Below are 22,971 nucleotides of genomic sequence, written 5' to 3'. Positions count from 1 at the left end.
AAATTGTCCTCAACCTTCCAAAAATTTTTAAAATTGCCAGAGAGTTCTAGAATTAGTTTGGGAATGCTAGCAAACTTCAAAAGTATACTAAAAACCTTCCAAAAATTGCCAGATATTTTGAAAAACATTCTAAACCTTCTAACAAATTTTAAAAATTGACAGGAAGTTCTAGAATCATTTTGGAAACACTAGCAACCTCAAAAGTATACTAAAAACCTTCCAAAAATTGACAGAGATTTGGTAAAACGTTCTAAACCTTCTAACAAATTTTGAAAATTTGCCAGAAGCACGGTTACAATTTGCTCTTATCCTTATCTCATCACCTATTAGCTAAACGCGGCCGAACTGAAACGTGCCTCGTGACGTCACACGGCACTTGGATCGAAATACGTCGTTTTGTAAAATAGAAAAAAAACTTTACAGACCAGTTTTTTTATATGTAAAATGTGCAATAAATATTAAATTTTGTAAAAACTCACCTAGTATAGATGGTAGCCATTCACTGTAAGTGATTTTCTGCATTTCCGCTACCACTATCCTTCTCGATTCCTGGAACAACTTCTCATCGTTCCAGTGAGGATTCAATTGTCCCAGTTTTTCCGCGATTCTATTGTGTTCCCGGTACCATAAAGTGTGCACCAGAGTCAACTAAATTTCCGTTACATCGCAATTATACGAACCAATATGAAACGAAAATATTATTATATTACCTGCGGTTGGAAATTCACTCTAGCGTCGCCGCTTTCAAAACAGGTAGAATTTTTATAAAACAACTGACAATCCTGCGTGGGATTTCTAGAAAGCGGAAGAAATTTCCGTTTCTCGTAAGTTGAGGTGAGAAGTTTACCGCCGGTGAACGTGCGTAGCTCGTCGGATCTTCTCAAAGTTGTTCCGTAAATCTGAGAACCGTCAAGGTAATGGGTCGCTTGATTTATCTGAAAAGAAGTTTCTGATGTAATTGACTGTATTTTTAGTTGATCTGTCGGCATTTACCTGATCAGAAGCACCAAAACTGCAGTCGGACCTAATAGCTGGAATAGATCTTACAAAATTCAGACAGGTAACACCTTCTTTGGCATATTTTTTGTCGTCTGTAACGTAAATTGGTGAGCAGAAAGGGTGCACGTATCTGGGAGTCAGATTCACCCCATCTGTACTACAGCATTCGATTGGACTCTCAGTGTGAACTAAAATAAAGAAAAATCAAATTTTTTCATCCAATTTCATTATGATATTATTAAAATTACTTAGTAAAGTTCTAATGGGATAGCCATAACACTAAAACCGCAATTATAAAAATACAAAACTAACAAAAGGTTTTTGCAGGTCAGAAACACTAAAATGGTGGATTCTGATCCGTTAAAATGTCACCAGAAGTTTTAAAACTGTTTTCTTTGCTTTTGAGCGAAAAAAATTTGACGCCCTCTAGCGGCCAAATCATTTAACCTACCAACCAGTGTTGTCATATCTTTAGGAAGCCCATTTCATTGGCTATCTAATGATATACAAAAGTTTATATAGTGTGAACCAAATAAGCGAGTTATTTACGATTGAATGAAACACTGCACTGAGAAAAGGAAAAGTAAATTGCATTAAATTTGACGCCCTCTAGTGGCCCAACCAATAAATCAACCAACTAGTGTTGCCATATCGTTGAAAAGCCCATCTCATTAGCTATCCATTGAAGTATAAAAGTCTACACAGAGTGTACCAAATTGGCGACTTATTTACGATTGAGTTAAATATTAAACCAAAAAAAATGAAAAAAAAAAACGGTCAAATTTGACTCCCTCTAGCGGCCGAAAGGTTTAATCTACCAATCAGTGTTGTCATATCTTTAGAAAGCCCATTTCTTTGCCTATCTATTGATGTATAAAAATTTATATAGTGTGGCCCAAATAAGCGAGTTATTTACGATTGAATGAAACACTGCACTGAGAAAAGTGAAAAGTAAAAATAGTCAAAGCCTAGAAAGAAAAACAACGGAAACATGAATAAATAATAATAATACAAAAAGACATAAAAACTATTTGTAGCAAAATATTTTCAATACTAAAAATGTAAAACCAAATAATTAATTTTCATAAAGAAAAATATTGTGATAAACAAGAAAAAAGTTAAAGCAGAAGAAAATAATTAGACAAGAAGAAAACAATCCAAAAATATGGAACATACACAGAACAAAATATCGAAGGAAAACAAGGAAAAAAATAATCGAAATGTTTTAAAAACTGAAGCAAAGAGGAGTGAAATAACTAAGAAACACAAAAAGAAACCAAAAACATGGAGGAATTAAAGAATGTTAGTGAGTGGTATAATTACAAAAAAAGCAGTAATACATGCAGGTCTAAATAAAAAGAAACAATAAAGGAAAACGTAAAGAAATAATGATAGTAGTAAGTAAGTTGGAAAATAAAGGTAAAAAATGGGAAACATTTAGAAGTAAAGAGGAAAAAAATACTCAAACAAAAAAATAAAAAAACAGTCAAAATTCTGATGAAAAAAGGGCAATAGAAACATGAATAAATAGTAATAATAATAATACAAATACAATCACTCGTATTTATTTTATTAACTATCTATTGATGTATAAAAGTCTACACATAGTGTACCAAATTGGCGAGTTATTTACGATTGAATGAAATACTGAACTTTGACGCCCTCTAGCGCCCAAACCGTCAAACCAATTAACCAAAGTTGTCATATTTTTACAAAGCTCATTTGATTGGCTATCCATCGACATATTAAAATCCCTACCATGTCAGTCAAATAAAGAAGTTATTTAGGTGCAAACAAAACAGTGCATGAAAATTGAACAGAAAACATCGGTCAGCTATGACGCCGTTTAGCGGCAAAACGATTCCACCGATTATGCAAAGTAGTTCTATCGCTGGAAAGCCCATTTCTTTGCGTATCTATTGATGTATAAAAATTTATATAGTGTGGCCCAAATAAGCGAGTTATTTACGATTGAATGAAACACTGCACTGAGAAAAGTGAAAAGTAAATTCATTAAATTTGACGCCCTCTAGCGGCCCAACCAACAAATCAACCAACTAGTGTTGCCCTATCGTTGGTGACATGATTGATATTGAAAGAAAGAATGAACACCAAAAACATGAAGGAATTAAAGAGAAATATATTATGAGTATAAAGTGAGTTGAACAGAAAAGCAACAAAAAATTAGGAAAAATAAAGAAGCAAAAACGAGTAAAAAACATAGGAAAGAAGAAAAAAAAGACTGTAAATTTATTCTAAAAAAAACAGAGTGACATATGTAGGAAAAAAACTATCAAAGTCTAGGAAGAAAAACAACGAAAACATGAATAAATAATGATAATACAAAAATACATAAAAACTATTTGTAGCAAAATATTTTCAATACTAAAAATGTAAAACCAAATAGTTAATTTTCATAAAGAAAAATATTGTGATAAACAAGAAAAAAGTTAAAGCAGAAGAAAATAATTAGACAAGAAGAAAACAATCCAAAAATATGGAACATACACAGAACAAAATATTGAAGGAAACCAAGGAAAAAAATAATCGAAATGTTTTAAAAACTGAAGCAAAGAGGAGTGAAATAAGTAAGAAACACAAAAAGAAACCAAAACATGGAGGAATTAAAGAATGTTAGTGAGTGGTATAATTACAAAAAAAAGCAGTAATACATGCAGGTCTAAATAAAAAGAAACAATAAAGGAAAACGTAAAGAAATAATGATAGTAGTAGGTAAGTTGGAAAATAAAGGTAAAAAATGGGAAACATTTAGAAGTGAAGAGGAACATAGATAAGAAGAGGAAAAAAATACTCAAACAAAAAAACAGTAAAAATTCTGATGAAAAAAGGACAATAGAAACATGAATAAATAGTAATAATAATAATACAAATACAATCACTGGTATTTATTTTATTAACTATCTATTGATGTATAAAAGTCTACACAGAGTGTACCAAATTGGCGAGTTATTTACGATTGAATGAAATACTGAACTTTGACGCCCTCTAGCGCCCAAACCGTCAACCCAATTAACCAAAGTTGTCATATTTTTACAAAGCCCATTTGATTGGCTATCCATCGACATATTAAAATCCCTACAATGTCAGTCAAATAAAGAAGTTATTTAGGTTCAAACAAAACAGTGCATGAAAATTGAACAGAAAACATCGGTCAACTATGACGCCTTTTAGCGGCAAAACGATTCCACCGATTAAGCAAAGTAGTTCTATCGTTGGAAAGCCCATTTCTTTGCCTATCTATTGATGTATAAAAATGTATATAGTGTGGCCCAAATAAGCGAGTTATTTACGATTAAATGAAACACTACACTAAAAAAAGTGAAAAATAAATTCATTAAACTTGACGCCCTCTAGCGGCCAAAAGGTTTAATCTACCAACCAGTGTTGTCATATCTTTAGAAAGCCCATTTCTTTGTCTATCTATTGATGTATAAAAATTTATATAGTGTGGCCCAAATAAGCGAGTTATTTACGATTGAATGAAACACTGCACTGAGAAAAGTGAAAAGTAAAAACAGTCAAAGCCTAGAAAGAAAAACAACGGAAACATGAATAAACAATGATAATACAAAAAGACATAAAAACTATTTGTAGCAAAATATTTTCAATACTAAAAATGTAAAACCAAATAATTAATTTTCATAAAGAAACATATTGTGATAAACAAGAAAAAAGTTAAAGCAGAAGAAAATAATTAGACAAGAAGAAAACAATCCAAAAATATGGAACATACACAGAACAAAATATCGAGGGAAACCAAGGAAAAAAATAATCGAAATGTTTTAAAAACTGAAGCAAAGAGGAGTGAAATAAGTAAGAAACACAAAAGGAAACCAAAAACATGGAAGAATTAAAGAATGTTAGTGAGTGGTATAATTACAAAAAAAAGCAGTAATACATGCAAGTCTAAATAAAAAGAAACAATAAAGGAAAACGTAAAGAAATAATGATAGTAGTAAGTAAGTTGGAAAATAAAGGTAAAAAATGGGAAACATTTAGAAGTGAAGAGGAACATAGATAAGAAGAGGAAAAAAATACTCAAACAAAAAAACAGTAAAAATTCTGATGAAAAAAGGACAATAGAAACATGAATAAATAGTAATAATAATAATACAAATACAATCAATCGTATTTATGTTATTACCTATCTATTGATGTATAAAAGTCTACACAGAGTGTACCAAATTGGCGAGTTATTTTCGATTGAATGAAATACTGAACTTGGACGCCCTCTAGCGCCCAAACCGTCAAACCAATTAACCAAAGCTGTCATATTTTTACAAAGCCCATTTGATTGGCTATCCATCGACATATTAAAATCCCTACAATGTCAGTCAAATAAAGAAGTTATTTAGGTTCAAACAAAACAGTGCCTGAAAATTGAACAGAAAACATCGGTCAACTATGACGCCTTTTAGCGGCAAAACGATTCCACCGATTAAGCAAAGTAGTTCTATCGTTGGAAAGCCGCCGATTTCATTGGCTATCCATCGACATATAAAGACTTTACATTATGTGTCAAATGAGATAGTTATTCACGATTGAATAAAATGTTTAAAAAAACGTGATATAGAAAACACGTGGGTAATGATGAAAAAAGTCAAAATAACCGCCAAAAGTCACGTGACTTTTCACCAAAAGGCGGTCAAAATGGCGGAATTGTGTGTGACTTGTGAATGAACAGAAAAGTAAGAAAAATTTAGAAAATGGTAAATCAAAATGGCCGGGATAAAATCACGTGGCGTTGGAAAAACTGGGTTGGAATGAAACAATTAAAATATGTCAAAATGGCGGAAAAGTCACGTGATCTTAAAAAAAAAGGCTGTCAAAATGGCAGAATTGTGACTGAACAGGAAAGTAAAAAAAAAATTAGAAAAAGGCAAATCAAAATGGCCGGGATAAAATCAAGTGGCGTTGGAAAAACTGGGTTGGAATGAAACAATTAAAATATGTCAAAATAGCGGAAAAGTCACGTGATCTCAAAAAAAAAAAGGCGGTCAAAATGGCGGAATTGTGACTGAACAGGAAAGTAAACAAAAATTAGAAAAAGGCAAATCAAAATGGCCGGGATAAAATCACGTGGCGTTGGAAAAACTGGGTTGGAATGAAACAATTAAAATATGTCAAAATGGCGGAAAAGTCACGTGATCTCAAAAAATGTAAAAGGGGAAAGTTGTAAGAAATTTCATCTTTTACCAGACTGCATTAGGGCTCTTTTACCCTAAAGGGCCTTCTCAGGGAGATATTTCCGATTATTTCCTTCCTATCAATTTTGACCAATCGCTATCAAGAATTAGTATGACAAATGTAAATTTTAAGTGGAAAAATCACTTGTCAACAACTGTCAACTTAGCTGTCAGCAGTTTTTCCGGAAAAAAATTCGAAAAAATTGCACACTTCTCACAACAACATAAAGAATAGTGTTACCCTTTCTAGCTTGAAAGTTATTGTTCTTATTAATTATTGTTCTTATTGTTTTAATTAAAATAAAATGTTTATTTAACTCAGGAAATAATCTTACCAAATATCCCTCGTGCATCTAATTTTTCCTGTAGAAAAATTCAATGCACTAGGGATATTACCCCCGAAAAACTGTGTTAACGCACAAAAAGTGCTTGAAAAGACTTCATCCAAGTTTAAAGAGGGTACAGTGTGTAAAAAAGTGTACAACAAGGAAATTGTAGAACATTTTATCCTTAACAAGATTGCATTAGGGCACTTTGGCCCTAAAGGGCCTCCTCAAGGCGATATTCTTTAAAAACTGTGTAAAAACACAAAAAAGGCATTTAAAAAACCCTAAACAAGTTCAACTCAGTTATTTGAAAAAATATCAAAACAAAATGGGAATTCCTATGTTGTTTTTCAATTTAGCTGTTATATATTTTTGAAAAGCTAATATTTTCAAAGTGGTTATATTTAGTTAAGGGCCAGTACTGTCACCTTCGGATAAATGTATTCTTAGGATAATTTCTATAGAAATGACAAAGTTGACCAACCAAGTAGCGCCTGATTTCACGGTTTCTATAGAAATTTTACTATAGAACTAATCTGAGGTGAAAGTGCTGGCCCTAAAAAGATAATTAGAAACACAAAAGTGAGTAAAAGTAATACAAATCTTACTTGCAACAGCAGTGGCCGACCGGCAAAGATCGTGTTCTAGAAACTGAGACCATTGCATCAAAGCTAAGGTGGCTTTCCAGGACGGTTTATTGCCAGTTTTAATCAACGAATTCACTACGGATCGGGGATTTGGCAACGGTTGTTTCGTCACAGATCTGCGTGGTTCGTGCACGCCATCACTGTAGTCGGCATAAAGTAAACGCGAATATCTGGAAAAAATACATAACCAAATGAGAATTTTACATCGTAAATTAATAATACTAAATGTCACTTAATATCTGGTAACTGGTAATATCTATAATCTATTAGTTTATAAGTTGGAGTGAAAGTTTGGTAAAAGACAACTCTAGTAGACATACGCAAACAATGAAAGATCAATAATTTTCTAGCTAGAACTGTTGCAAATTCGGTTATAAAGCCATCAGAAAAGACTAATATGATCAATAGCTAAAAATGCTCCACATCTGTTGAATTCATTGACAAGTAAAAGACATTGACTACAGTCTTCATTGTATTTTATATTTAGAATAAGTGCTCTAATTACCTAAGTTTTCACATTAAAAGATCTGTTCAACCAAAGGGGCAAACATAAAGGACAACAATTGGAATTGACTTGGAAACTGTGAAAATTGATTTTAGAGGCTAAAAACCTGTCTTTGTAGCCATGAAAAACTACTTTCTCTAGAATTTTTGACTACAAATTCACACATTTAAACTTTGAAAATTGACTTGACACCAAAAAGTGACATCAGAAGCTTAAAATTTGCATTTGAAGTAAGTTTTCGTAATTTGAAGACAAATTTCACTATTTTAGTCTTGAAAATAGTCTTAAATACAGGATATTGACATTAGGTTTATGAAAAATGACTTGAAGACTAATTTTTCACGTTTGTTTACTTTGCTTTTCATTTTCTTACAACTCTGGACTATTTTTAGTGCTTTAAAACTGCTTTCAGAGGCTTTCTTTCGATCCATGATTTCGGATTTGAAAGCGTTATGATCTAAAAGTCACATGGCACCATGATTACAAAATCACACGAAGAGCACGTGACTTTTGGATCATAACGGAAAGAATATGGCTAAGCTTGAATAATCTTCACCAAGTTTTTGACATGTTTTTAGTGCTTCCAGGCTGTTTTCAGTCTAAAAAATCTTGTTTTAGGACTATTTTCACAAAGTTTTTGACTTATCAGGCATGAAAGCCACTTTGTACACTGTCTATAGTCTTGAAAATATTATTGCAAACTTCTTCACTACTAAATTGACCTCTACACTCATCGGTGCAAAAAATTGCCATATTTCTAAGAAATTCGAACTGTTTTTAGTGCTTTAAGACAGAAAAACCAAGTTTTAGGCAATTTATAATAGTAAAAGTTAAGTTTCGGATTCTTCAGTGATGAAAGAGAATTTTGGCACTAAATGCTACGATATTAGTCTTGAACACTAATTTTTAGAATAAAATTAGTCCGAAAATTTAATTTGGACTGTTACCAGAGTTTAATTGAATTTTAGACGTTTTAACCCAAAAAATTCCTGTTTTAGTCCTGAAAATAGACTTTTGGACTCTCTTTAGTCTTAGTAAAGTCATTTTAAGCCTTAAAAGTCAACTTTTAGGCTATTTTTAGTAGTAAAAAATGAGTTTTATGCGCAACAATCTTTGTCTTAATTTCCGGACTGTTTTTGGTGCTTTAAATCCAGTTTGTCTAAATCAGAAGTCTGAAAAAACTAATTTTAAAACTAAAGCTAGTATGTAGTAATTAATTATTTTTTGATGGGATATCGAATGGTGAACTGGGTACTATTACCGCACTACCACTGGTGTGGTAAAGTACTGCAATGGTATAGTAAAGTAAATCACTTATTACCGCACTAATGTGATAAAATCAAAGTCCAATAACTTGAAAGCTACTATTAATACTGACAAGAACAACTTTTTACATTTTGTGACTAGTTACAGGATAACCCCCCCTCGTTTCATTTAAAATACTGTTATAATTTTGCTCACCAAAATTAATAAACATTATTTTAAGATAACAAATTTACTTACCCAGTAAATGATTCGCCGTTATGTCCCTTTTCGGCATTGTTACAGCTGCCATTTATGCTTCTGTAAAGAGAATTGGACTCTTTTTGATCGCAAGAAAAATCTTGTAGTTGACACGCTTCATCCAATTGAGTGTTTTTAAAGGTAAATCTGGACGATACCAGCTTGGCGCAATCCTGATATGTTAATGGAGAACTGCTGGCTTTGGAGAGTCTGTAATTAAAATTAATAATTTCAGTAATTGAATTAGTTAAATGCCATGGTTACTGATGATTACTATACATTTTCAACATCAGTCACCATAATGAGATACTTTACCATAATGATTGTGTTATGAACTAAACATTTTGTAAATTGCATAATAAAAAGCACAGTTAAAACAAAAAATTGTTGTTTGAGATGTTTTTTAAAGTTCAAAGAGACGAACAACAGAATGACGACAGCAAGAAAAACAAGACGAAGAACGACAACGCCTGGAAAAAAGAAGAATAAGAAAGGCGCTACCAACAGGATGAGGAACGCCAACACAGAGATCAAGAAGCTCTGGAAATCAATCAATCTTTTACAAAAAATTTTCGGAAGATCAGTGCAAAGCTGGAGGAGTTTTTGTTCATAATTTGTAAAGAAATTGACGGAAAAATATACCAATTTTACCAGTAAATTCCAATTTAACCATCTAATTGAAATAAATGGAAAACCAAATGAGTAACAATCTTTTTTTATGAAAAAGTAGCCTTTCTAAAAAAATAGCAATTTTTAGGTTTTTGGCAATTTTCTTTAAATTTAAATTATGACTAATATGTTTTATATTATTTATTATTTATATTTATATTATTATTTAAAGAATTTAAACAAACTAGCAATTGCCAAAATAACTCCCAGAAATCTTAGAAACACGTCTTGTTTCGATAACTGTAAGAAAAGTGTGTTAAACTCTAATTCTTGCAAATTTTAGACAAATTTTGACTGTTTTGACATTAGTCATAGATCACAGTCACAGGAGAATAATTCGGCTAGACAGTCACGTGACCACTGTCAAAATAACTGTCATAAATCTCAGAAACGCACGTTTTGTATCGAATACTGCAGGAAAAATTTTGAAGTAAACCCTGATTTTTGCAACTTTTGAGCACAGTTTGACAGTCAGGGACAAAATTGCTTGTCAAAACCGTTTGAAGTAAGAAAATGACTGTTTTGCACATTTTTGAAATCCTCATCAAATTTCCTATCCAATAACCAGAAAAATACTACAAAATTTGGTAGTCAGGAAAAAAAAACGGTATCAAGTTTGAACTGCCAGAAACACAGTTTGAAAGGACAGTCAAGGAACCAAATCGCCTGTAAACCCACTTGGAGTAAGAAAATGACAGTTTTAAGCACATTTTTGAAATCCTCATCAAATTTCCTATCCAATAACCGGAAAAAACACTACAAAATTTGGTATAGTCAGGGAAAAAAGCGGTGTCAAGTTTGAACTGTCAGAAACACAGTTTGAAAGGATAGTCAAGAGACAAAATAGCCTGTAAAACCCATTTGAAGTAAGAAAATTACTGTTTTAAGCACATTTTTTAAATCCTCGTCAAATTTCCTATCCAATAACCTGAAAAATACTACAAAATTTGGTACAGTCAGCAAAAAAAGCGGTATCAAAGTTTGAACTGCCAGAAACACAGTTTGAAAGGACAGTCAAGGGACAAAAACGTTTGTAAAACCCACAGAGTAAGAAAATGACTGTTTTAAGCACATTTTAGAAATCCTCATGAAATTTTCTCTCCAATAACCTGAAAAAACACTACAAAATTTGGTAGTCAAGGAAAAAGGTGATATCAAAGTTTGAACTACCAGAAACACAGTTTGGAAGCACAGTCAAGGGACAAAAGCGCCTGTAAAACCCACTTGGAGTTAGAAAATGACTGTTTTAAGCATGTTTTTGAAATCCTCATTAAATTTTCTATCCAATAACCTGAAGAACCTATACAAAACCACTACAAAATTTAGTATAGTCAGGTAGAATACCGGTATCAAAGTTTGAATTGCCAGAAACACAGTTTTAAAGGACAGTCAGGGACAAAATCGACTAAAAAACCCACTTGGAGTAAGATAATGACTGTTTTAAGCACATTTTTGAAATCCTCATGAAATTTTCTATCCAATAACCTGAAAAATACTACAAAATTTGGTACAGTCAGGGAAAAAAAGCGGTATCAAAATTTGAACGGCCAGAAACACAGTTTGAACGGGCAGTCAAGGGACAAAATCGTTTGTAAAACCCACAGAGTAAGAAAATGATTGTTTTAAGAACATTTTTGAAATCCTTATAAAATTTTCTCTCCAATAACCTGAAAAAACACTACAAAATTTGGTACAGTCAAGGAAAAAGGTGGTATCAAAGTTTGAACTACCAGAAACACAGTTTGAAAGAACAGTCAAGGAACAAAATCGCCTGTAAACCCACTTGGAGTAAGAAAATTACTGTTTTAAAGCACATTTCTGAAATCCTCATCAAATTTCCTATCCAATAACCTGAAGAAACATTACAAAATGTAGTATAGTCAGGTAGAATAGCGGTATTAAAGTTTGAATTGACAGAAACACAATTTTAAAGGACAGTCAGTGATAAAATCGACTAAATAACCCACTTGGAGTGAGAAAATGGCTGTTTTAAGCACATTTTTGGAATCCTCATAAAATGTTCTCTCCAATAACCTCAAAAATTATACAAAATTTAGTACAGTCAGGGAAAAAAAGCGATGTCAAAGTTTGAACTGCTAGAAACAGTTTGAAAGGACAGTCAAGGGACAAAAGCGCCTGTAAAACCCACTTGGAATAAGAAAATGACTGTTTTAAGCACATTTTTGAAATCCTCATTAAATTTTCTATCCAATAACCTGAAGAAACACTACAAAATGTAGTATAGTCAGGTAGAACAGCGGTATCAAAGATTGAACTGCCAGAAACACAGTTTGAACGGATAGTCAAGCGACAAAATCGTTTGTAAAACCCACTTGAAGTAAGAAAATGACCGTTTTACGCACATTTTTGAAATCCTCAAGAAATGTTCTCTCCAATAACCTGAAAAAACACTACAAAATTTGGTACAGTCAAGGAAAAAAGTGGTATCAAAGTTTGAACTACCAGAAACACAGTTTGGAAGGACAGTCAAGGGACAAAAGCGCCTGTAAAACCCACTTGGAGTAAGAGAATGACTGTTTTAAGCACATTTTTGAAATCCTCTTCAAATTTCCTTTCCAATAACCAGAAAAATACTACAAAATTTGGTACAGTCAAGGAAAAAGGTGGTGTCAAAGTTTGAACTACCAGAAACACAGTTCTAAAGGACAGTCAAGGAACAAAATCGCCTGTAAACCCACTTGGAGTAAGAAAATTACTGTTTTAAGCACATTTCTGAAATCCTCATCAAATTTCCTATCCAATAACCTGAAGAAACACTACAAAATGTGGTATAGTCAGGTAGAATAGCGGTATCAAAGTTTGAATTGCCAGAAACACAGTTTTAAAGGACAGTCAGGGACAAAATCGACTGAAAAACCCACTTGGAGTGAGAAAATGGCTGTTTTAAGCACATTTTTGAAATACTCATCAAATTTCCTATCCAATAACCTGAAAAATACTACAAAATTTGGTACAGTCAGCGAAAAAAAAGCGGTATGAAAGTTTGAACTGCCAGAAACACAATTTCAAAGGACAGTCAAGGGACAAAATTGCTTGTAAAACCGACTTAGAATGAGAAATGACAGTTTTAAGCACATTTCTGAAATTCTCATTACATTTTCTATCCAATAACCTGAAGAAACACTACAAAATTCAGTATAGTCAGGTAGAAAAGCGGTATTCAAGTTTGAACTGCCAAAAAACTTTTCGTATGTTTCGTGGTTTTGTACCTCCATGGGATCGACTTTGACAGTTTCCAGGTTTAGGACAAAACTCTAACTGACATCCAAATGTCATAACTGTTAAAATTCCACTCATAAAACTATAAAATACGTTTGGTACTGCTTATACTAATTTTACTGGATTTCAGAGTGTTTTGTGACTTTACAGCTTTGTGGAGGGGATTTTGACGGTTGTCATATTTAAAAATAGACTAAAACTAAGCCAGAAACACACAACCAAATGTTATAAATGCCAAAAATGCACTGATGAAGCTATAAAATGCATTCAACCAAAGTCAAACTGATTTCGTTACTTTACAAGAGTTTCGTTGGGATTAAATTTGACAGTTTCCTGGTTTAGAACCAGAACAAAAGACAGAACTGTAACTGACAGCCAAATTTCATCTGTCAAAATATGATCAAGGTTTAAGAATAATACTATAGACTTCTACGTCGCCACAGGAAAAATTTTAAATTTGAATTTGACAAATAAAGAAGCAAAAACATGAATCTTTCTATTAACTGTTACGTCACTCCATTTTACTTTGGTTTTTCGTTAGACAGTGTGTCCAGGGCAAGGAGGGCCACTATGGAAATCTTGAAAACGGTTTGAGATACAGATTTGTTTAAATGGGAGAAAAGTCGCGTAATCATGGCCTTAATAAAATACCATTGAGAAAACATTGCATTTGTTTGGTTTTTAAGTGATTTTAAAAAAAAAATAAATTTTTTCTTGGACCTAGACCAAAAGTAATGACACTCTTCCACAGCAACTTTTAAAGCTTTTTTTTAGAGACAACAACATCAACTTCAATAATGTATGACACTAAAAACCTCAAATCAGTAAAATCTAAAAATTAATTATTTACAAAATATCTAAAACACCTAAAAAAATTTTCTAAATGTCATTTTATTAAGGCCACGATTACGCAATTATTTAGCTTAGCCTGCTCACATTTAGCCAAATCTGTATCTCTAACCATTTCCACGATAACCAGTGAGTAATAGCCGTGAGTAATTGTAACTCATTCATTCCGTTTATACACAGTGATTGACTATGTAATACTGACCTGTGGCAATATATGTTCAGTAATTGGTTAGACGCCCTTAAAGCAATCAGGGCATTCTTTCCTCTCTCTAGTGCTTCCGCCTCTGGTCTATACGAAATAAACATCCCATGAGATGGCGTATCATCGGCTACCTAAGGAACAAGCTTTTTCAAAATTAACCATCAACTATGCAGCAACTTGAAACTTGCCTTAATGTTGGACGATAATAGATTGTTCTCCAATCTCTTCATGTAGCCTACGATGTTAACAGCAAAAGTCACGCTCGCATTTAGGTCATCCAGCGTGATGTGGTCCAAAATATCGAGCATTTCGTGATTGGTGACTGTGCTGCTGATCGAATTTTCTTCGGATTCACCTGCGAACATACTCGCCAAGTCAGGAAAACATTGGGTGGACAATTTCCGACCCCCAAAACATTTTTAACCCGGAAAAATTCTTATTACTGTCCGTCTGTTTTTTCGACTGGAAAAATGTAAATGATATTTGTTTACTTAACATGAGTAATAGTCCAAGACTACTCTGGACATAGGAACTATAACTTGGAAAAACGGTTTTTCTTGTTTCTGTACGTTTTGTTTGATTGAGAAACCTTTGTAGAGCGCAATTTTGGCTAGCAATCTGTAATTTTGCCAAAAATTTTAATTTCGCGCCGCACGTTTACAGTAACCACAAGCTCAGTGTTGCCAACCTATTAAAATCAATATAATTTCAAGGAATTAATGGGCATTACTGGAGGTACATTGGTATTTTGAAAACTATTAATAGAATTAGGAACGTCTAAATTATATTATAAAAAAAATTATTTTATGATTTTTTAAATTTTTTAATTCGGTTGGAATATAATGAAAAATAATGATTTTTGTAAGTTTACTTTTAAAAAGTTTCACGTTCTCTAGCGACAAAACCGTACCCCTAACTCATCAACTTTTATACGTCAATAGAAAGCTTATTTCATTGGCTATACATTGACATATAAAAGTTTACACAAAGTGTGGAAAATAAGCTAGTTATTGACGATTGAACAAAAGAATGCACCAAAAAAGTCATGAAAAAATTAGTTAATTTTGACATCCTCTAGCGGCCAAACCGTCTAACCTATCCATTCAAATTGGGAGACTGTTAGAAAGCTCGTTTCATTGGCTATCCATTGACGTATAAAACACTACTAAAAATGGTGCACATAAACGAGTTATTGAAGATTGAACAAAAGGAGGAGGCACGAAAAAAGTCATAAAAAATTAGTCAACTTTGACGCTCTCTAGCGGCCAAACCGTCTAACCTATTAATCTATGTTAAAAGCTTTTTAGAAAGGTCATTCCATTCGCTCTCCATTGACGTATAAAACTCTAGCAAAAATAGTGCAATTAAGCGGGTTTTTGAATATTAAACAAAAGGATACACCAAAAAAAATTGGTCAAAGACGCCCTCTAGTGGCTAAACGGTACCACTAACCAACCGACTTTTCTACGTCAATGGAAAGCTCACTTCATTGGCTCTCCATCGACATATAAAAGTATCTACAAAGTGTTAGAAATACGCCTTTTTTACGGTTTACAAACAGGGTGCCCCAGAAACACATTTTGACTGGTTAGGGCTAATTTGATCCTGGAAAATTAGGAAAACACGGTTACATGAGCTACTAGGTCTACTACGACGTAATGCATAGAATTTTTTTGAAAAACCGATTTTGCAAATGACAATTTTCGTAAGGGTCAAATTTGCTTGAAACACCACCACTATTCCAATGGGTTTTGCGTTATGTTGGCCACTTAGTTACAAGCGAAAATCGACTTTAATGATTTTATTTCTACAGGTTTGCTACGGCTCTAAATTTGACACTCACTGTGCTAGGTTTGTGCCAAATATTAGGGCCGTACATGACCGATTTAAAAAAAAATCCCTCAAAAAAGTTAGAGTGGTTACAGTCAAGAAAAACGTTTAGTTAGCTTTGGAGCCCTCTGGCGGCCAAACAAAGCACCCTATCAACACAAACAGTCATATTTTTGGAAAGCCCATTATATTTTCTATACATTGACCTATAAAAGTCTATACAAAGTGTTGCAAATAAACGAGTTGTTTGACAATAAAGACAGTTTTGACCGAATTTGACAGCTACTACTTTAACTAACCTTCAATAACCTGATTATTTTGACAGTTACAGGGTGGTTCGAATTCAGAAAATTAGTGGATATTGTTAGGTTAGGTTAGTTATTGATATTTCTGATGTAGGTTTTTCAAATAGTAATACTTTGATTCGTTTTAAGATAATACACACATTTTTTGTTTTTTTTCCTAAAGAGATGATGAATCAACCAACAAAATTTGCTTGAAAAACTCTTTTGCAAAGTAAATATGGTTATTGATGATATGAAATTTGAGGTTATACAAGCAATTTGTATTATTATTCTGGTTCCAACTAGGGTTGATTAAAGTGTCAACTCCTGCCTGATTGATTGTCTTTATCACATTTTTGCTCTATTTTCTTACCATAATTAAGAGAGATAATATTTGAAAATTATTAAAATTCCGACAAAAGCCAAAATTGTTAAGATTTTAGTAGGTTGGTAATACTTCTACTTGTTTATCGACCGAGTGGCGCGAAATTTAATTATAAATGGTCAAACCTGAAGCACTGAAAAAAAAAACGTGTTGTACCTACAATTTTTATTAAAAAAGTAGTTCAATTAAATGAACCGTACAAGCGCAAAAAAACTAATTTTTCCATGTAAATCTATCCTATGTCCAGAACGCTCCTGGACTGCTATATAAGTGAGTTATGAATGTGAGAAAAAAGTGTGGCAACAGTATAGAAAGCTCAGGTGAAGAATATTGTGCTGTAACAGATTTTAACATAAACCGTTACATAAGTATAACAACCTATTCAGATCCATTCTGTTCTCAATAAATCGACAAAAATAAAGTCACTTTTATATTTAGTTTTGGCATCGGGCCGAAAGGACCATACGAACGAGATCCAATTTATGATTTTTAGGCCAATAGTATTATACAGGGTGGTCCAGTTTTAAGTTTCGATAATTCACCATTCGATAGCCCATCGAAAAATAAGTTGACACGCATTATGTCATTTTCCTGAAGAACGCTTCCGAAGAAAACCCAAACTCTCCAAACTTGTTTTTTTTTTGCTAACTGTCAGACCGTTTTGGATCACTTTTGATCAAATTTGGAACAAGTAATTTACTTAATGGTTCAAAAGGATTCAAATCTGGTCAACTGTAGAGGATTACGAGTTAATTTTTGATACTGAAAATAGTCAAAAAAAAAACAGGATTTTTGGGCTAATTTTTCCTAGCCTTAACTGAAACTGAACATTCAAGACTTGTGAGAGTCCAAATTTGAACCAAATAGTCTAAAAACTTGTTTTTACCGCAAGAAATAGTTTTTTCAGACTGCAATCCATTGTCGAGTGTCTGAAACTGGATTTTAAGCACTAAAAACAGTCCAAAAATCTACTAAATAAGAATAAAACTATTTTTTTACTACTAAAAATAGTCTTTTAAGGCTATAAATGACTTTACTAAGACTAAAGAGAGTCCAAAAGTCTGTCATTACTGTTCAAGACTAATATCGTAGCACTTAGTACCAAAATTTTTTACTTTCATCACTAAAGAGCCTGAACATTGACTTTTACTATTATAAACAGTTTTAAACTTGATTTTTCAGTCTTAAAGCTCTAAAAACAGTCCGAATTTATTAGAAAGGCTCCAATTTTTTGCACCAATGTGTGTAGAAGCCAGTTTAATATTGAAGAAGTTTGAAATAAAACATTTTTAAAACTATGGACAGTGTACAAACTGGTTTTCAAGCCTGATGAGTCAAAAACTTTGTGAAGAGCCCTAAAACTCGATTTTTCAGACTGAAAAAGTTCTAAAAGTCAGTTCAATAGTGACAAAGCTTGAAATGACGTATTTAAGCCTATCGAAAATGTTTTTAAATCAAACAAGATTTTTTAGACTGAAAACACTAAAAACATGTCAAAAACTTGGTGAAGATAGTCTTGAAACTCGATTTTTAGAGTTCAGTCCAGAGTTCTAAAAAAATGAAAAACAAAGTAAAAAACTTGAAAAGTCAGTCTTAAAGTCAATTTTTATGGATCTAATGTCAATATCCTGTATTTAAGGCTATTTTTAAGACTAAAATATTGAAATGTGTTTCCAAATTATTAATTAATTAATTTTCAATACTAGTTTTTCAGCTTAACTGAAAACTATGACGACTGACTACAAAGACCGTTTTTAAGCCTCTCAAGTCAATTTTCAAGACTAAAGTCTTTCAATTTGTGTGAAAACTATAAAAACTGGTTACAAAGACAATTTTTAAGCCTCTCAAGTCAATTTTCACCGTGTCAAAGAAAATTTGCTGGTTTCTAAGTCAATTTTCAAAACTAAAGTCTTACAATGTGTCTGGAAACTATGAAAACTGACTACAAAGACATTTTTTAAGCCTCTTAAGTAAGTTTTCACCGTTTTCAAGTCAGTTTTTAAGTTGGGTTGAATTGGTTTTGGATCTTTGAACATAATAACTCAATTATCTCGTAAACGAAGTTTCAAATCAGAATTTTATAAAAGACACTTATTTTTTCAAACTGAACAAGAAAGTTAAAAAAACTGTAATTTTTGAAAAAACATCTTTCTGTATCGAGTTTCGATAAACGTCATTATTATTTTTTGATGGGCTATCGAATGGTGAATTGTTGATATTTAAAACTGGACCACCCTGTAGATTACAAAAATAAAATTGGCACTAAAATGAATCGTAAGGTTATTGGATCCAACGCAATGAAGCTGTAAACTAGAAAATTCCAACGTTTTTACTATTGCTTTGATGTCTATTGGTTTGTTTGGTATATTTAAACTTGAATTAAAATTTGTTCAAAAATGTCATTCAAAGCGTAAAAACCTTTTCAACTTTATAATGCTAAAAACCAACTAAACCGTATATTAGCATAATTTAGTTCTAATATGAATGTTAAAAGCAATATTTATTCTCATACACGTCGTGAACAAATTTAGTCGTTAAACAAAGTTGAATTGTTGATCAGTTAAATGTGTTAATAATGATGTAAATATGTATTGAACGATAAAAATTCATACCTTTGTAACGCACAACAAAACTGAATTAATGGTAAAAAACCTCCGATGTTTCATAAAATGAGCTTAATAAATAAAAAAAATTACCAAAAATACATAACAATTTTCTTCTGAAATCAGAAAAATTAATGACAGCATTGCATAATCCAAAACAAGAATAATAGTACAAACTAGGATATCAATTTAAAAAAAAAAAGAGCAACTCCGTTGTTTGAGAAGCTAGAAAAAAGTGTAAATAATGAAAGATAGGAAATTTCATCCTCTACAATATTATGTTAAGGTGTTTTTTCCCTTAGGAGTTAACACGACAAGAATAAGTGAAAGGGTGCATCAAACTGCTTTTTTAAACTAACTCCATTTTGATACAGAGTGGCTCCGTTGTTTCAGGAACTACGAAAAAGTGTTAATAACGAAAATTGAAGGAAATTTCATCCTTTACAATATTGTATTAAGGTGTTTTTTTGCTTAGGAGTCTCCTTAAGGAGTTAACAAGGCAAGAAGTGACCGGATGCACCAAACTGCTTTTTTAAACTAACTCCATTTCGACTACGGGTAACTCCGTTCTTTAATTAGCTACAAAAAAGTGTAGTTGACACCTGTCAAAATCAGTCACGTGACTGCTGAAATTGAGTTTAATTGTTGAAAGTTTGGTAAATTAAATTTAGACAGTTGCAAAAGTTGAAATTGTAAGAGACATGTCACGTGTGGCTTTGATAATCCAATTTTTCAGCTTGCAACACTGTAAAGGCTAGTTGACACCTGTCATAATCAGTCACGTGACTTTTAAAATTGAATTTAATCGTTGAAAGTTTGCTAAATTAAATTTAGACAGTTGCAAAAGTTGAAATTGTAAGAGACATGTCACGTGACTTTGATAATTCAATTTTTGAGCTTGCAACACTGTAAAGGCTAGTTGACACCTGTCATAATCAGTCACGTGACTTTTAAAATTGAGTTTAATCGTTGAAAGTATGGTAAATTAAATTTAGACAGTTGCAAAAGTTGAAATTGTAAGAGACATGTCACGTGACTTGATAATCAAATTTTTGAGCTTGCAACACTGTAAAGTCCAGTTGACATCTGTCAAAAACACTCACGTGACTTTTAAAATGTAATTTAAACATTGAAAAATTCGTAGGTAAATCAAATTTAGACAGTTTCAAAAACTAAATAATGAAAGTTGTAGGAAGTTTCATCTTGTACAATATTGTATTAAGTGTTTTTTTCAAGAACCATAAGTGGGACACCCTGTACATTTTTAGGTCAGTGGATTGCGCACACTCAGGGCTACACAGTGACCCAAAAAGTTCTACAGAAAAACTGTCCCGTTTCCCAGATATTTAAAGTCAAACTTCGCGAAGGAATTTCTAGAGAAGTGACGTCACTGCGCTCAGAAAGCCAAAAGTCAAGAACTTGAAGTGAGACACCCTGTACATTTTTAGGTCAGTGGATTACGCACATTCAGGGCTACACAGTGACCCAAAAATATGTCCCGTTTCCAAGATATTTAAGGTCAAAGTTGGCCTTTGATCAGGAAATATTGCAAATTCACATAAACAAAAATTATTCTTGAAATTATTAAAATAAGCTAAATTATAGAAATTGTTTTTTAAAATTACAAATAATAAGCTAAATTATAGAAATTGTTTTTTAAAATTACAAATATCACTAAAATTACAGAAATTATTTGTAGAAAAATTCTGTTTTGTTTTTAAATACGTGAAACAAATAAGAACCACTTTGAAAAAATCAAAGGTTTGGTCAATTTTCGTTTCTTATTATTAAGTTCTTATTAAAAATTTACTTGTAGACATGAAAAACTACTTTTTATAGAATTTTTTACTACAAATTCACACATTTAAACTTTGAAAATTGACTTGGATACCAGAAAGTGACTCTGAACCAATGGAAAGTTACATCAGAAGCTAAAAAATTTGCATTTGAAGTAAGTTTTCATAATTTAAAAACACATTTCAATATTTTAGTCTTAAATACAGAATATTGACATTAGAGTCATGAAAATTGACTTAAAAACTAACTTTTCATGTTCTTTTTACATTGCTTTTCATTTTCTTAGAAATCTGGACTATTTTTAGTGCTTTAAAACTGCTTTCAGCTTGGAAAATCGAATTTCAAGACTATCTTCACACAAGTTATTGACATGGCAGACTTAAAAAACAATTTTTACATTCTCCATAGACTTTAAAATGTCATTCCAAGCTATGTCACTATTAAATTGACTTCTAGACACCTCAGTGCTAAACATGTAAGCATTTCTTAAAAATCTAGACTGTTTGTAGTGCTTTAAGACTGTTTTCAACCTGAAAAATCGAGTTGGAAGACTATCTTCACAAAGCTTGACTTATCAGGTCTGAAATCCAGTTTGTACACTATCCATAGTCTTGAAAATGTCATTTCAAGCTTCTTCACTATTAAATTGACTTCTAGACACTTCAGTACTGAAAATGTAAGCATTTCTTAAAAATCTAGACTGTTTGTAGTGCTTTTAGGCTGTTTTCAGTCTGAAAAACTGAGTTTAAAGACTATCTTCACAAAGTTTTTGACTTATGAGGTCCGAAAGCCAGTTTCCATAGTCTTGAAAATGCCATTTCAAGCTTCTTCACTATTTAATTGACTTCTAGACACTTCAGAGCTAAAAATGTAAGCATTTCTTAAAAATCAAGCCTGTTTGTAAGTGCTTTAAGGCTGTTTTTAGTCTGAAAAATCCAGTTTGAAGACTATCTTCACAAAGTTTGACTAATCAGGTCTGAAATCCAGTTTGTACACTATCCATAGTCTTGAAAATGTCATTTCAAGCTTCTTCACTATTAAATTGACTTCTAGACACTTCAGAGCTAAAAATGTAAGCATTTCTTAAAAATCTAGACTGTTTGTAGTGCTTTAAGGCTGTTTTCAGTCTGAAAAGTCGAGTTTTAAGACTATATTCACAAAGTTTTTGACTTTTTAGGTCTGAAATCCAGTTTGTACACTGTCCATAGTCTTGAAAATGTCATTTCAAGCTTCTTCACTATTAAATTGACTTCTAGACACTTCAGAGCTAAAAATGTAAGCATTTCTTGAAAATCTAGTCTGTATGTAGGGCTTTAAAACTGTTTTCAATCTGAAAAATCGAGTTTGATGACTATCTTCACAAAGTTTGACTTATCAGGTCTGAAATCCAGTTTGTACACTGTCCATAGTTTTGAAAATGTCATTTCAAGCTTCTTCACTATTAAATTGACTTCTAGACACTTCAGAGCTAAAAATGTAAGCATTTCTTAAAAATCAAGTCTATTTGTAGTGCTTTAAGGCTGTTTTCAGTCTGAAAAATCGAGTTTGAAGACTATCTTCACACAGTTTGACTTATCAGGTCCGAAAGCCAGTTTGTACACTGTCCATAGTCTTGAAAATGTCATTTCAAGCTTCTTCACTATTAAATTGACTTCTAGACACTTCAGAGCTAAAAATGTAAGCATTTCTTAAAAATCTAGACTGTTTGTAGTGCTTTAAGGCTGTTTTCAGTCTGGAAAATCGAGTTTCAAGACTATATTCACAAAGTTTTTGACTTTTTAGGTCTGAAATCCAGTGTGTACACTATCCATAGTCTTGAAAATGTCATTTCAAGCTTCTTCACTATTAAATTGACTTCTACACTCATTGATGCAAAAAATGGTAACATTTCTAAGAAATTCGGACTGTTTTTAGTGCTTTATGAC

General features: G+C 32.3%; 2 protein-coding genes across 4 annotated transcripts in view; both read right to left on the bottom strand.

Annotated features, from left to right (window-relative positions):
* Window positions 1-22,971, bottom strand: part of LOC145725031 (SRR1-like protein) — a 253,363-nt gene that overhangs the window by 207,761 nt on the left and 22,631 nt on the right. The window lies entirely within an intron of this gene.
* Window positions 1-22,971, bottom strand: part of LOC145725026 (immunomodulatory peroxidase-like) — a 52,240-nt gene that overhangs the window by 8,091 nt on the left and 21,178 nt on the right. For all 3 annotated transcript variants that reach the window (XM_081973546.1, XM_081973545.1, XM_081973544.1), the window contains exons 3-9: window positions 14,332-14,502; window positions 14,148-14,274; window positions 9,188-9,397; window positions 7,141-7,349; window positions 994-1,187; window positions 711-935; window positions 480-648 (exon numbers count right to left, since the gene is read on the bottom strand). In XM_081973546.1, coding sequence (XP_081829672.1) covers window positions 480-648; window positions 711-935; window positions 994-1,187; window positions 7,141-7,349; window positions 9,188-9,397; window positions 14,148-14,274; window positions 14,332-14,502 — 1,305 coding nt within the window. The remainder of the gene's footprint in view (window positions 1-479; window positions 649-710; window positions 936-993; window positions 1,188-7,140; window positions 7,350-9,187; window positions 9,398-14,147; window positions 14,275-14,331; window positions 14,503-22,971) is intronic.

The sequence above is a fragment of the Ips typographus genome, linkage group LG2 (assembly GCF_016097725.1).
Source record: "Ips typographus isolate SLU linkage group LG2, UJ_Ityp_2.0, whole genome shotgun sequence".
NCBI classification, from domain to species: Eukaryota; Metazoa; Arthropoda; class Insecta; order Coleoptera; family Curculionidae; genus Ips; species Ips typographus.
This window is presented reverse-complemented; position numbering and strand designations above follow the sequence as displayed.